At 48.1% G+C, this 16,150-nt stretch overlaps 1 protein-coding gene across 1 annotated transcript; it reads left to right on the plus strand.

Annotated features, from left to right (window-relative positions):
* The first annotated feature begins 2,018 nt into the window (after positions 1-2,018).
* On the plus strand, positions 2,019-9,875 carry CTRC (chymotrypsin C). Its single transcript, XM_049875877.1, has 8 exons — positions 2,019-2,066; positions 3,600-3,691; positions 3,790-3,887; positions 5,618-5,743; positions 6,557-6,693; positions 7,660-7,805; positions 8,601-8,753; positions 9,809-9,875. Exons 1-8 carry the CDS (start codon positions 2,027-2,029, stop codon positions 9,821-9,823), a joined length of 807 nt encoding a protein of 268 aa, XP_049731834.1. The 5' UTR covers positions 2,019-2,026; the 3' UTR covers positions 9,824-9,875.
* The last annotated feature ends 6,275 nt before the right edge of the window (positions 9,876-16,150 follow it).

The raw sequence follows: 16,150 nt of genomic DNA on the forward strand, positions 1-16,150 counted from the left end.
TTATGTCTGAGCAGGCAGGCTGTGAGTTCTTTGTTGTTTGCTCATCTGTAGTCAGGATACTTTTCACCTCTTTGTCCAATGGGCAGGGCCAGTCATTCAGCTATGGATGGTGCAGCAGGGCAGGTCCAACAGGGTGGGTCAGGAATCAGTGCTGGGCATGTTCCAGTAGGCGATGCCTGTGCTGCTCAGGGGTGTGATTCTCTGTGCATGGTGCAGGTATACAGGAAAGTGGGGGGAGGTTATGCTGTGTGGAGCTAATAGGGGTATGGCAAAGAGGAGAGAGGAGAAAGAAAGTGGAGCCAAAAACAAACAAGCAAAGAAAGGGGGAAAAAAAGAGTGCTAAGGGGGCTTGCCATTGGAGTGGCTAGATGAGAAACCAAGAAATGGAGAAAAGCTAAAAGGGAAAAAGAAAGAAAAAATAGATAAAAATTTGGGAAAGAAAAAAAACCAGGAGTCCCAGAGTCCCACCAATGGGGCTGCTAAGGCCAGGGAAGTGGCTCCCAGGCTTCTCAGTATAGCCTGGCTAGAGGGGGTATAGATGTCATGCAGCACCAGGTATTCAGGAGGCAGGAAAAGAAGATAAGTGTAGAGAGACGAGAACTGAGAAATGAAGAAAGACAAAAAGGGAAAAAAAAAAGGAAAGAAAAAGAAAGAAAGAAATGCCCCCAGGGATCCCACCTAGGTGGCTGTGCAGATTGGGGTAGTGGCTCCTAGGCCATGAAGTGCAGCACGGCTAGAAAGGGCTCCCAAGCTGCAAAAAGAAAATAAACAAAGCAAAACAAGGAAAAAAAAAAAAAAGGCCAGGGATTCTACCAGTGTGGTGTCACAGGCCAGGGGGAGTGGTTCCCCAGTGGAGCATGGCTTCACAGCCTTTCAAGAAAAAGCAAAGATGGCACATGGAGCCAGGTGTTCCAGAGAAAGGCGGGGGAGGTAGTAGAAGGCACAGAAGAAACCAAAAGAGACAGAAAGAACCAACACCAGCTCAAGGGCCCAACCAGCGTGGGCAGGGCAAATCCAAGCAGCCTGAGGTCAAAGCAGTTGCCTCCCGGCCAAGAGACAGCAGTTGGCGGAAAGCAGAGGAGACTGAAGCGGGGGAGAAAAAGGGGCTGGGAAAGCATATATCGCTTGTTACCGGGTACTCTGTCTCCTGCTGGGAACTTTGTGAAGCTGCTTTCCTGTACTCCCTATCCTCTGATCTCTGACATGGGTGGGGTGAATCCAAGCAGCATGGACGCTGCACCTCCTGTCTGGCCGAGCCACCACAGCCAGCAAGGAAGGTTGTGTCATCTGCATAACGCAGGTTGTTACTGAGTCTTCCTCCAATCCTGACGCCACGTTCTTTCTTCATATAGTCCACCTTCTCGGATTATATGTCCAGTGTACAGATTGATAGGTGTGGTGAAAGGACACACCCTGACGCACACCTTTCTTGACTTTAAACCCCTCAGTATCCCCTTGTTCTGTCCGAACAACTGCCTCTTGATCTATGTACAGGTTCCACATAAGCACAGTTAAGTGTTCTGGAATTCCTATTTTTTGGAAATGTTATCCATAATTTGTAATGATTCACACACTCAAATGCCTTTGCATAGCCTATAAAACACAGACAAACATCTTTCTGGTATTCTCTGCTTTCAGCCAGGATCCCTCTGACATCAGCAATGATATCCCTTGTTCCACTTCCTCTTCTGAATCCAGCTTGAGTTTCTGGCATTTCCCTGTCGATATACTGAATAACCATCTTTTAATTATCTTCAGCAAAATACCCAGAGTGGTAAGGGTTAGCCTGCAAACCTCCGAATTTGGCTGTGTCTCGGGATGTTTGGAAAGTCTGTACCCTCGAGCCGGCTCCATCTCCCATCCAAGTTAAACAGTAACAACCCAAGGTTGGGGAAAGAGCCTTGTTGGAACAGGTTTCTTCTCCCCAAGCGGTGGCTTAGCCTTGACCAGGTGGGGCCCACCCCCTCTCCTGCCTATAAATATACTCCAGCCCCCTTGGGGGCCATGCAGTTCGGACACTCACACCATGTTGGGAATCGCAGTCCTCGCCACACTCCTGGCCTGTGGTAAGATCTGGGTGGGGACTAGCTGCTGCCAGTGGGCTGTGAGCTCTGAATGGCCTCCTGGGGACAAGGCCAGGGGCCCTCTTCTCAACAAGGCTTCAAAAAAGGAGTTTGGGGTCCAGTGTGGGCTGTGTGTCAGACAAGTCAGGTCCCCCCTCCTTAGCTCTGTCTCCACCCCAAAACAGGACAGTGGCCTGACCTCCCTAGGTTGGGTGAGGATTAGAGATGAGGTGTGGAAAACACCGAGCATGGGGTCAGGGACACAGAAGATGCCACATCCCAGATTCGCTCCAGGGACCATCGGAGCTTACACTTCTCTGTGACATCTCTCACTTGGGGACTCTTTGCTCTCCCATTTTGGAGGCATTCCATCAGATCAGGAATCAAAGGACTTGGCTTATATGGCACTCACTCATGGCAAGACTTAGACAAGTCACTCCATCTCTCTAAATCTCACTGACTTGTTTGGAAAATAATAGCACTGGACTGAGAGTTCTTCCAGCTAAAATCCAAAACAAAACCCATTGCCGTTGAGTGAACTCCGACTCATAATGACCCCATAGGACAGAGTAGAACTGTCCCACAGTTTCCAAGGAGCACCTGGTAGATTCCAACTGCTGACCTTTTGGTTAGTAGCCGTAGCACTTAACCCTTATGCCAGCAGGTTTTCCCCTTCTAGCTAACAACATTAATAATGGCAGCCCTTGTTTATTGTGCGTTTACTATGTGCCAAATTGTGTGATAAGCTCTTTTACATGCTAATTTGACTCACACAACAACCCTGAGAGGTGTTGTTGTTGCTGGGTGCCATAGAGTCGATTCCAACTCACAGCTACCCAATGTGACAGGGTAGAACTTTCTCATAGGGTTTTCTTGGCTATAATCTTTAGGGGAGCAAATCACCAGGTCTTTCTCCCTTGGAGTCACTGGGTGGGTTCCAACTGCCAAACTTTTGGTTAGCACCCGAGCATTTAACCATGGTGCCACCAGGGCTCCTTCCCTGAGAGGTGGGTTCTATAACTACCTCCATTTTGTAGATGAGGACATTGAGGCTCAGTAAGGCTCAGTATATTGCCCAAGATCATTTGACCAATTAGTGGTTGAGCCAAAGTTTGAGTCTAGGTACTCTTGACCTATCCACACAGCTTCCTAGCAGCAACATTCCGTAAGTCTGGATTCGCTGCTCACACACCCCCAGGGTAAGGGTGAAGGACGGGTGTGCTCAGGCTCCTTTTTATTTCCTTCAATATACTAAGCAGCTGCTCTGTACTGGGCCCTTGCTAAGCCTCTTATATGCATTGTTTAATTTAGTTCTCAGGACAAATGCACCAGGATAGTGTTAGTCTTCCCATTTCACAGAAAGGGAAGCTGAGGCCCAGAGAGTTAGGTGTCTTCCCCAAAGTCACGAAGTGAAATACGAACCCATGTCTGCTGGCCCCCAAACCAGTGTTCTTTCCACCTGCCCCCCAACCTGTCCCCACCCCAATGGGGATGCCAGCCCCACCCACCTGAGCTCCTCCCCTCCTGCTCACCCAGCCTCCAGCTGCGGGGTCCCAAGCTTCCCCCCCAACCTATCAGCCCGGGTGGTAGGAGGAGAGAATGCCAGACCCCACAGCTGGCCCTGGCAGGTAAGCACATTGCTAGGGGATGGGAGATGGGAATGGGGAGGGTGGTGGGGTGAGGGTCCCCAGGGACGTGACTCGTGGCCCTTCTGCACCCTCTCCAGATCTCCCTCCAATACCTCAAGAATGACACGTGGTGGCACACGTGCGGTGGCACCTTGATCGCCAGGAACTATGTCCTCACGGCAGCCCACTGCATCAGGTGAACTGGGATGACACTTCACCCTGGGGTGGGGGCCTGATAAGCTGCTCTTACAGACCACCTACAGCCTACAGGCATGGGGCTAAATAAGTTACTTACATCCAGTAACTCAGCTGTTCATTTAGTCATGCAACAAATATTTATTGCGCACCTATTATGTGCCAGGGAATACAGCAGGGATGAAGACCTCGTCTGTGTTCTCAGGGAGCTATAGTCTAGTGGAAGACAGAACAACAGACAATTGAAGAAGTAAATACATATCAGGTGGTGAGGGAGAAAAATAAAGCAGGAAGAGGATAAAAAGTGGGGAGGGTTTTTTTAAAGGGTGTGGCAGAGGGAAGGAGTCCCTGGGTGATCCAAATGTTTAACAAGCTAACCAAAAGGTTGGAGCTTCCAGTTCTCCCAGAGGTACTTTGAAAGAAAGGCCTGGTAATCTAAAAAACCAGCCACAAAAACCCTACAGAGCACAGTTCTATCCTGACATACATGGAGTGACATGAGTCAGAATCAACTTGACAGCAAATAGTTTTTTTTTTTTTTTGACTGAAGGAAGACCTTGTCATAATGGGATATTTGAGCAAAGATTTGGAGGAAGTAAGGAAAGCCAGGGGACAATCTAGGGAAGGGCATTCCAGGCAGAGGGAACAGCCAGTACAAAGGCCTGCTTGGTGCGTTTGAGAAATAACAAGGAGGCCAGTGTGGCAGGAGCAGAGTGTGCGAGGGGGCAGGCAGGAGCGGGGAAGCTGGAGAGGAGACACGCAGGTCGGTAGTGCAGACCACTGTCAGGACGTTGGCTTCGACCCTGAGTGACAGGGAGCTATTAGAAGGGTTTTGAGCAGAGAACGGACCGGGCTGACTTATATTTTAGAAGACTCCCACTGGCTGCTGGGTTAAGGATGGACAGTAGAGAAGTCAGGGTGGAAGCAGGGAGGCAGTTAGACCACTGTTGCAACAATGCAGGCAAGAGATGATGGTGGCTTGGACTAGTTTATTCCCGCAGCAGCCCTGGCACCCAAGTTCTCATATTATCTCCACCTTACAGGTGAGGAAAAGGTCCCTGGGTGGCATAAGCAGTTTGCAATCAGCCGCCAACCAAAGGTTGGTTGTTCTAACCAGGGCTTCCAACCGGTTTTTTCAGGCTCACACCCCTACTGAGAACTTGCATTTCTAACACGCTCTCAGGGGATGCTAACGCTGCTGGTTAGGGACCAGCTCAGAAGCACTAGTAGAGCAGTAGTCCTCAGACTTTATGTTACATGAGACTCACCTGGGAATCTTGTTAAAATGTAGACCCTGATTCAGTATATTTGGGGTAGAAATGCAAATTCTCAGGAGGGATTCAAGCTAGAACCAATAGTTCTAATCCCTGGTTCTAACCCACCCAGTACCTCTGCAGAAGAAAGACCTGGCGATCTGCTTTCATAGAGATCACAGTCAAGAAAACCCTATGGAACAGTTCTACTCTGAAACACATGGGGTCGCCATGAGTCATAATCAATTCAACAGCAATGGGTTTGTTTGTGGGTTTTTACGGATAAGGGGACTGAGGCCCAAGGCTACCCATGAGGAGTAACAAAGCCACATGACCCAAATCCTTTGACTCCTAGTCCAAGGTCCTTTCCCTACACCCCACTAGGAACGGTCAGTAGGGTTGGACACTCTCTTTTCTATGGTGGCCACAGGGCTGTGCCACCAAATCCACTCTGACCCTGTCTCTTTCCTCTGCCCAGCAACTCCCTTACCTATCGAGTGGGCCTGGGGAAGAACGACCTGACCGTGGAAGACGAGGAGGGCTCCCTGTTTGTGGCTGTGGACACCATCTTTGTCCATGAGAAATGGAACTCCTTGCTGGTACGGTGAGTACCTGGCTGACCATCTCACTGTTCTTGGGGACAGCCCAGAAAGAAGAGAGGTCCCTGAGACAGAGCTGTAGAGTCTGCCCCTACTCTGTCCCTGACACCCCATCCTCACCCTGAACAGCCAGCCAGGCAGCCTATTTATGCAAAATGGCAAAATACTAACTGGAGACAGACACCCCTCCCACCCCAATCGTTGGCAAGAGTCCCTGGAACATACGGAAGGAATAAAAACGCAGAGGCCCGAGGGTGTCCTGCCTGGAGCCTCTCAGCCAGAGGTTGAGCCGGTGCTCACCTTTGTTGAGCACCTACTGCATGCTTACCCTGCAACAGGCCCTTTACATGCCACTTCTTATTGAACCCTCACCAGGAACAAGGAACCAATGCTCAGAGAGGTTAAGGTATGTGTCTCATGTCACACAGCCCAGTACATGGTAGAACTAAGAATCAAACCAGGTCTGTCTAGCGCCTCCCACTTCCATTCTGGTAAAATGAAAATATAAAACTCACAACTGTAAGGGTCCCTCTTTCATCATTACAACTTCCCATTTGCTCTGGCTTAATTTCGGATTGATACATAACCGGCAGTGGATCGGAATGCTTCAGCTCTTGTCCCCTCCTGTTAAACCTTTGCATTTAAAGGGATGGGTGATCAAGTTAGAAGGCAGATAATTTGCCCTGGGACCCATCTGTCAGCCAATAAGAAGCTAGCAGACCATGACATTTATGGAGGACCCCTGGCCACCCCTGGCATGACTCCCAACTCACAGCCCAGGGCCCTCCAACCCACTCACCCTCTAACTTGGATTCTAGCAACGACATTGCCCTCATCAAGCTGGCAGAGCCTGTGGAGTTGAGTGACACCATCCAGGTGGCCTGCCTGCCAGAGGAGGACTCCGTGCTGCCTAATGGCTTCTCCTGCTACATCACTGGCTGGGGCCGCCTCTGGAGTGAGTACCAGTTGCCGTTGAGCTGAATCTGACCGGTGGTGACCCTATGTGTGTGTGTCAGAGGAGAACTGTGCTCCATAAGACTTTTAATAGAAGATTTTTCTGAAGTACCAGGCTGTTCTTCTCAGGCATCTCTGGGTGGACTCGAACCTCCAACCTTTCAGTTAGTAGCTGAGCACATTTAGTACACTCCTGGCAAATCATGAGAGCCTTCCTGGAGGAAGCAACTCCAACAACAAGCACTCTGAGTATACTTGCCCATCACTTTTCCTTTCTGCCTAAACATTTTCACATTTTGTTTACCTTTGTAATGATAACAGCTAGTATTTCTTACACACATACTATGTGACAGACACTCTAACAAATCAGGGTTGTAAGGATTGAATGGATTAGAATTGGCCAAGTGCTTAGAATATGGCTTGGAACATAGTGTCATATAAGTACACGTTAAGTCAAATAAATAAACCATGGGGCAGGCATACCAGATGCCCAGATAAAGTCCAGCTGAATTAAGGATTTAAACGTAAATAAATGAAACTATAGAAGACCTAGAGAAAAACACAGATCATTACTTAGAATACCTGGGCTGAGAAAGACCTTTGAATATGGTACACCAAGGCAGAAGCCTGAAAGGGAATGGTTAACAATTAAAACCCTTGCATCCAAATTGAAGACAACTGGACTCAATGGTTATTCCTTGAAGGCTTTCTGCAGATCAGTTCAGCTCCAAACCTGCTTCCCCTTCCCCGCCCTCAGAGGGGTCTCTCCCCCAAATGGTTCAGGACCATTGGCTCAGAGTCTTGCCTCTTGATTAAGGTCATGTGTGTGGTTCCCACAAAGCCCTGCCAGGTCTCACCCCCACCCAAGCCCTCTGTTCCCTGAAGGCCCAGCAGGTGGTGGGCCTGGGGCTAGGCTCGGGCTAGCCCCATCCTTGCTGACGTCCTGGTCACCGCCCTCTCTCCTCAGCCAACGGCCCCATCGCCGATGAGCTACAGCAGGGCCTGCTGCCGGTGGTGCAATATTCCACATGTGCCAGAATCGACTGGTGGGGTTTCCTGGTGAAGAAAACGATGGTGTGCGCCGGGGGTGATGGTGTCATCTCGGCCTGCAACGTGAGTGCCAAGACCCTGCGCCTCGTCCCTACTCCAGGTGGCCAAGTAGGGGATAGTGAGGGAAACAAGGAAGCTGGGAGTGGGGAGACCCATATGAGTGAACCCTCTCCCTGGGAGAAGACTCTTCCCCGCATGGGTCCAGCAGGCTCAGGAGAAGACCTGTCACCCATAACCCACCCCTTCCCCTCAACTTCTCTTCACCCCTGTAGACAGAGCAGGAGAGTTGAGTCAGAGTTACACACCTAACTAGCTGTGTAACCTCAGGCTGGCTATTTAACCTCTCTGAGCCTCAAATTCCCCATCTATTAAATGGGGACATAGAAGAAGCTTCATTGACGTCTCTGCACAGGTTCCTTCATGCCATCAGCTCCACTAGTCCCAGAATACAGGGGACTTGGGGAGATCTGACACAGAACCAAGAAACACTTAAGACAGTGAGAGACTGTCCTGTTTTCAAACACACAGCCTCCTCCCCACTCCCACCTTCCCCACTTTCCCAGGTCTCCAGCACAGCCCCCAGCATCCTCACCTTTCTGGGCAGCTCACAGAGCTGAGGAAACCAAGGCACAATCACACAGCAAAACAAAAACTAGTCTGACACCACACGCACCCCCAGAGCTAGGCCAAGGCAGCCCCAAGCCAGATCTCTGCCTCCCTCACGGGGACAGGTCGAGGCATAAACAGGGGACAGAGGCTGAGGGGCCAGCCCACATCCCACTCCCCACCCTGCCTCAGTTTCCCAGGCCTGCCTCTAGGGGAGGCCTGGTGGCTAATCCTCCCCCCTGTCTGGCACAGGGGGACTCGGGTGGTCCACTGAACTGCCAGGCAGAGAACGGCTCCTGGGAGGTACATGGCATCGTCAGCTTTGGCTCAAGTCAGGGCTGCAATATCCAGAAAAAGCCCACAGTCTTCACCCGAGTGTCTGCCTACATAGACTGGATCAACAAGGTGGGTGCCCGCCTCGCTCCTGTGACCCCCTCCCTCCTGCCCCCATGGACCCCTCCCCTCACACACCCATTTCTTCAATCGTTTACCCACTTGCTTACTCACCAAACAAAAAACCAAACCCAGTGCCATCGAGTCCCTTCCGACTCATAGCGACCCTATAGGACACAGTGGAACTGCCCATGGGGTTTCCAAGGTTGTAATCTTTCCAGAAGCAAACTGTCACATCTTTCTCCCATGGCGCTGCTGGTAGGTTAGAACCACTGACCTTTTGGTTAACAGCCGAGCACTTAACCACTGCACCATCAGGGCTCCTTGCTTGCTCAGAAATCAAAACCCATTGCCATCAAGTTGATTCTAGCTCATAGCCACCCTATAGGACAGAGTAGAACTGCCCCATAGGATTTCCAAGGAGCAGCTGGTGAATTTGAACTGCCGACCTTTTGATTAGCAGCCAAGCTCTTAACCACTGTGCCACCATGGCTCCTCTTGCTTGCTCAGTCACCCCTTTATTCACGCACCTATTTATTCATTCACACATTCACTCACTCATTCACTTATTCATTCAGTCACTTGCTCATTCAAGAAGTATTGATTGAGCGCTTACTGTATGCAGACCTCTAGTTGAGTGCAGTGAAGGAAACATGCATTAACTCTTCCATCCATTTGTCCATTGGCTTCAGCAAATGCTTATGTCCTGACCCCAGGCACGACACCAGTACCCCCAAAATGACATGTGGCCCCATTAGAGCAGGGCCCAACAGAGGAGAGGGGTGGTGTGGATGGCCATTCATCATCTTGGGGCTCACCCTGGACTGGGGGCTTTCACATGAGGGGGTTGGGGGAGGATGTTTTCTGAGCCCCTGTTTGCAGTGGCGGTGGTCCGAGATACTGAGGGGAGTTCAAGGCCCTTGGGCAGACACAAGGCTGGCGTGTCAAAGCCCGGGGCCGCGTGTCATGCCCCTCCCCTCCGTGTGCCCACACTCCTGTCTGAGCTCCGCACGGCCCCAGAAGGGGCACACACCTGAAGTCCCTTACACTATTCTCTGCTCCTCCAGAAAATACAGCTGTGATTCGTCCTTGGAATGCATGGCAGCCACAACAACAATAAACACCCTCCCCATCAACCTGCCTCAATTCTTCCTTTGTGCCTTCCCTGGGTGTCCCCGGGCTCTCTAGCGGCTGCCCTTTTCCACACCAGGGATTCCAAAGAGAGGCCTCCTCAGCCTGGCTAGCGCACGGAGGGAGCTGCTGGGGTCGTCCCAGGAAGCCACATAGATATGAGTTAAGAACACAGGAGATACTTTCCCCCCTCTGTGATCCTGGCCAGAGCACCCTCTTCTCTGGTCCTGCTTCCACAGAGGGCTTCAGTGGGTCCTCAAAACCCCCAAGCTACAGGTGGAGGATGGAGTCTTCCCAAGGGCAGCTGCCCCCAGCCCAAAGGTGCCAGCCCCAGGAGGATTCCCAGACCCCACGGACAGCCACAGGCACCCTGAGGAAGGGACACCCCAGCAGACCCCTGTACCGGGCACAAACCCCACAGCTGCTGTTGGCCAGGGTCTGTGGTTCCAGAAGTGTTGAATGAGTCCTGACCTCAGGCCAGCCTATGCTGGGCACAGTGGTAATGCAGCCCTCAGCTGCTCAGGTTTGAGGAAAGCAATGGTTTCTACACAGAACTACAGTGGGTCATACTGGAAAAGACTTCACTATGTTAGACAGGTGGGAAACTGAGGCCCAGAGAGGAAAGTAAGAACTGTGCAGCCATGCATGAGCAGATGGAGGCTCAGAGAAGGGAGAACACCTGAGGCTGGCTGGAGGGCAAGTGAGACCCAAAGACAGAGTGACCAGTGTCCAGTGAGGGTGGGGACAGTTATTATGAGGGACATTCTTGGACCCCTAACCGTAGGAGTGCCTAGCTGGGTGCTCCTGAAAACATGCTGATCTATGGTGGCCTTCTTCAGTATGTCTCCAGTGGAAGTGGGGCAAGGGAGCAGCTCCCTAACCCCAGCCTCTGAAGTCCCCACAGTGGAGCTGCAATCTTGTATGTAGTTGTTGTTGTTAAGTGCCATTGGGTCAATTCCAGCTAGTAGCGAATCTGTACAACAGAACAACACTGCCTGGTCCTGCACCAACCTCACAATCGTTGTTATGCTTGAACCCATTGTTACAGCCACTGTGTCAGTCCATCTGGTTTAGGGTCTTCCTCTTTTTCACTGACCCTCTACTTTACCAAGCATGATATCTTTCTTTGGGGACTGATCCCTACTGATAACATGTCCCAAGTATGTGAGACAAACTCTCACCATCCTCGCTTCTAAGGAGCATTCTGGCTGCACTTCTTCCAAGACAGATTTGTTCGTTCTTCTGGCAGTCCATGGTATATTCAATATTCTTTGCCAACACCATAATTCAAAGGTTTCAACTCTTTTTAGTTTTCCTTATTCACTGTTCAGCTTTTGCATCCAAACACAACACGGTGGGTCAGGCGTACCTTAGTCTTTGCTTTTTAACACTTTCACGAGGTCTTTGCAGCAGATTTGCCCAATGCAATGGGTTGTTTGATTTCTTGACTGCTGCTTCCATGGGCCTTGATTGTGGGTCCAAGTAAAACAAAATTCTTGACAACCTCAATCTTTTCCCTGTTTATCATGGTGTTGCTTATTGGCCCAGTTGTGAGGATTTTTGTTTTCTTTATGTTGAGGTGTAATCCATACTGAAGACTGTGGTCTTTGATCTTCATCAGTAAGTACTTCAAGTCCTCTTCACTTTCAGCAAGCAAGGTTGTGTCATCTGCATAACACAGGTTGTTAATGAGTCTTCCTTCAATCCTGATGCCCCCTTCTTCTTCATAAATCTATTTTGTCAGATTATTTGCTCAGCATACAGATTGAATAACTATGGTAAAATGACACAACCCTGATGCACACCTTTCCTGATCTTAAACCACACAGTATCCCCTTGTTCTGTTCAAACAACAGCCTTTTGGTCTATGTATAGGTTCCTCATGAGTACAATTAAGTGTGTACATAGTAGCGAAGATTAAACAACAACAAAAAAACCCTTGCCACTGAGTCAATTCTAACTCATAGTAACGCTATAGGACAGAGTAGAACTGCCCCATAGGGTTTCCAAGCAGCAGCTGGTCAATTCCAACTGCTAACCTTTTGGGCAGCAGCTGAGCTCTTAACTCTTTTTTCTTTTTTTTTTACATCTTACTGAAGATAAATTGTACAAAAAACAACGGACAGCAATAAGTTTGGTTTGTAGTAACTCAAATACATCATAAATCGGGGACTACCTGTAATCCCGTTTGGGAGTAAGGTTCTCTTTCTTATGTTAATGAGGTCTTATCAGTGTGGGGTGAGTTTTAAGCCAATCACTTTTGAGATACAAAGAGAGCAGATTAGGCACAGATGCAAGAAAACACAAATGGAGAAAGACTGATGCCACGTGGAGATCGCCAAGGAACCAAGGAAGAGAAGCTGAAAGAGACAAGGACTTTTCCCCAGAGAGGACAGAGAATCTTGCCTTAGAGCTGGCGCCCTGAATTCAGACTTTTAGCCTCCTAAACTGTGAGAAAATAAATTTCTGTTTGTGAAAACCACCCACTTGTGATATTTTTGTTGTAACAGCACCAAGAAACTAAGACACTCACAAGGCAATAGGCCTATGTGGAGCCCGACATCAGCTCAGTCCTGGGAATTCAGGGATGAGTCAGACAAGATTTCTGCTCTGGAGGAGACAGACCCATAAACAGATCATTTGATTTCTCTGCTGTAAGTGTGAAGAAAGGAAACAGACCAGAAGCACAAAAAGGCACACAGTGTCAGTTGGTGGGAGGGGTGCAGGAGAGTTTCCTGGAGGTGATGATGTCCAAGTTGAGCCTTAAAAATACAAAGTACCCACGTTCAGAAGGTACTACTAGTTGCTTGATCCAAACTTTATTTTCAATCTCCTTCTTTCACACACATCTCTTCTTTCATACCTGTCTCTGTATTAGAGGTAACAAATGATAAACACCTGCTGTCCTTTGCAATTATACAAAGGAAATAATATCTAACATTTATTGAGCACTCTGTATATGCCACACACTGCTATACAGGTTTTACATGTATTACCTCTTTTAATCCTTGAAACAACCATATGCTGTTATTAACATCATCCCCCATTTTAAAGATAAGAAAACTGAGGCCAGACAAGATTACTGGCTTCCCAACATGATTCAACTAGGAGGTTGTGGTGCTGAAGTCCAGACTTTGGTAGTTTGGCTCCAGAGCCCATGCTCTCAGCCACCATGCTTTGCAACATAAGAAGTCTGCTTGGGAAGCATATATTTTCTGATAGGAGAGGTCTGACACAGCTGGTGCTGCCCCTTCCCCTTCTTACTGCCTCGAATATGGAGTTTATGCCTGGAGCTGAGGCAGCCATCTTGTGGCCAGGAGAATGGCAGAGACATTGGTTCCAATGTCATCAAGCTGCAGAGCTGATAACAGCAAACATCCTCCTCTGAATTTCTTGTTATATGAAAAAAATAAACCTGCATTTAGTTTAGCCACTGGCTTAGTTACCTAGTGCTGCTGGAGTACAAATAGCACAAGTGGGTGACTTTAAAGACCAGAAACATTTCCTCACAGGCTGAAAGTCCAAATAGGGGTTTCAGCCACGTCAATGCCTTCCTTGTCAGTAGCCCTGGACATTACTTGGGTTTTAGCAATCACCACGTGACATCTGTCCTCCCCAGTATATGCATGATTCTGTGTCTAATCTGCTCTTTTTATAACTCAGAAGTGATTAGGTTTAGGACACACCCTACATGGAAATAGCTCATTAACATGACAAAGAAAACCTGGTTTCCAAACAGGATCACATCCACAGTGTCTTAATTATCTAGTGCTGCTATAACAGAAATAGCATGAATGGATGACTTTAACAAACAGCAGTTTATTCTTTCATAGTTTAGGAGGCTAGAAGTCCAAATTCAGGATGCCAGCTCCAGGGAAGTCTTTCTTTCTCTGTCAACTTCTCTGTTAGCCTCTCTTCTGAGGACAGGTCCTTATCACGAATCTTCCCCTGGTCTAGGAGTTTCTCAGTGCAGGGATCCTGGTCCAAAGGACAAGCTCTATTCTTGGTGCTACTTTCTTGGGGGTATGAGATCCCTCTCCTCTCTGCTCACTTCTTTCTTTTATATCTCAAAAGAGATTGACTCAAGATACAACCTAATCCTATATATTGCCTCCTGCCTCATTGACATAATTGCCTCTAATCCTACCTCTTTAACATCATAGAGGTTAGGATTTACAACAAGTAGGATAAATACATCAAATCACAAAATGGAGGACAATCACATAATACTGAGAATCGTGGCCTAGCCAATTTGACACACATTTTGAGGGGACACAATTCAATCCATAACACACAGGTATAAGCGTTAGAATTTCAACACATACTTTGGGAGAACACAATTCAATCCATAACAGCCACTGTAGTTAGGTTTTCAGTTACTTGCAGCTCCGCACACTCCTAACTGATATCATATTATTGTTGTTGTTGGATGCCGTCTAGCTAGTTCAACTCACAGTGACCCCATGGGACAGAGTAGAACTGCCCTATACGGTTTTCTAGGCTGTAATCTTTATGAAAGCACATAGCCAGGTCTTTCTCTTATGGACCTGCTAGGTGGTTCGAAAGATCAACCTTTTGGTTAGGAGCCAAGGCCTTAACCATTGTACAACCAAACCAAAAGCTCATTGCCATCAAGTCAATTCCAACTCATAGCAACTCTATAGGACAGAGTAGAACTGCCCTATAGAGTTTCTAAAGCTGTAGTCTTACGGAAGCAGACTGCCACACCTTTCTCCCCCAGAGCAACTGGTGGATTTTGGCTATCAGCTGAGTGCTTAACCACTGTGCCACAAGGACTTCTTGCTGTGCCACTAAGACTCCTTAAATAGGGAACAACAAAAGGAGTCACTTTACTGGCTGAGAGAAGAACAGATGCAAAGTCACAGCAAAGGTTAGAAGATAAATCTAAGCAGCTGGTATTGCTACACTGTAAGGTGTGGGGCAGATATGGGATGACCAACTGTACAAGTTTGCCCAAGACTGAGGAGTTTTCTGAGACACAGGACTTTCAGTGCTAAAACATGGACCATCCTGGGAAAAGTGGGATGGTTGGTCACCTTAGCAGGAAGGGACAAAAATGTGGTTGCAAAGTGAGCAAAAGCCCTTCACAGAAGGTCTTAAAACCATGGGAGGGGGTAACCATGGTAGGGGGTTGTTGAGACTTTATTCTCAGGTCAATGGGGAGCCATGGAAGAGTTTCAAGTAGAGAAGTGACCATAGTGTGCAGATGTATACACTAAAGTGTTCAACTGGCAGTTAAGTGGAGGATAGTTCAAAGCAACTAAGGTTACAGCCAGTGAGGACAATTAGGAGGCCACTGCAATGGTCAAGGCCAGAAATAAGGTGGCCCAGACCCAGGCAGTAATGGAAAGGAGAAAAGGGAGAGATTCAGTATTTATTTAGGGGGGCTAAGTATAGTGTCACCCCCACACGTCTGTCAGTTTGTCATACTGTAGGGCTTGTGTGTTTCTGTGATGCTGGAAGCGATGCCACTGGTATTCAAATACCAGCAGGGTCACCCATGGAGGACAGGTTTCAGCTGAGCTTCCAGACTAAGACAGACTAGGAAGAAGGACCTGGCAGTCTACTTCTGAAAAGAATTAGCCAATGAAAACCTTATGAATACCACTGGAACTTTGTCTGATACAGTGCCAGAAGGTGAGCCCCTCAGATTGGAAGGGACTCAAAATACAAATGGGGAGTAGCTGCCTCCTCAAAGTAGAGTCGACCTTAATGACATGGATGGAGTCAAGCTTTCAGGACCTTCATTTGCTGATGTGGCATGACTCAAAATGAGGAGAAACAGCTGCAAATATCCATTAATAATCAGAAGTTGGAATGTACAAAGTATGGGTCTAGGAAAATTAGAAATCATCAAAAATGAAATGGAAGGCATAAAGATTGATACTCCAGGCATTGGTGAGCTGCAGTGGACTGGTATTGGTCATTTCGAATTGGACGATCATATATATATTTTTTTTTTTATGGTCTACCATGCCCGGAACAACATGAAGAGGAATGTCATTGCATTCATCGTCAAAAAGAACATTTCAATATCTATCCTGAAGTACAATGCTGTTAGTGATAGGACAATATCCATATGCCTACAAGGAAGACCAGTTAATATGACTATTATTCAAGTTTACACACTAATCACTAGGGCCAAAGATGAAGAAATTGAAGATTTTTACCAACTTCTGCAGGCTGAAATTGATCGAACATGCAATCAGGATGCACTGATAATTACTGGTGATTGGAATTCAAAAGTTGGAAACAAA

Source organism: Elephas maximus, chromosome 3 (genome assembly GCF_024166365.1).
Source record: "Elephas maximus indicus isolate mEleMax1 chromosome 3, mEleMax1 primary haplotype, whole genome shotgun sequence".
Taxonomy (NCBI): domain Eukaryota; kingdom Metazoa; phylum Chordata; class Mammalia; order Proboscidea; family Elephantidae; genus Elephas; species Elephas maximus.

Bases quoted from the DNA above. Each gene is read 5' to 3' on its own strand.
- CTRC (XM_049875877.1), top strand. From the start codon at position 2,027: ATGTTGGGAATCGCAGTCCTCGCCACACTCCTGGCCTGTG. The intron at 5,744-6,556 runs GTGAGTACCTGG...CTTGGATTCTAG, and splicing joins TGGAACTCCTTGCTGGTACG to CAACGACATTGCCCTCATCA. The intron at 7,806-8,600 runs GTGAGTGCCAAG...TGTCTGGCACAG, and splicing joins GTGTCATCTCGGCCTGCAAC to GGGGACTCGGGTGGTCCACT.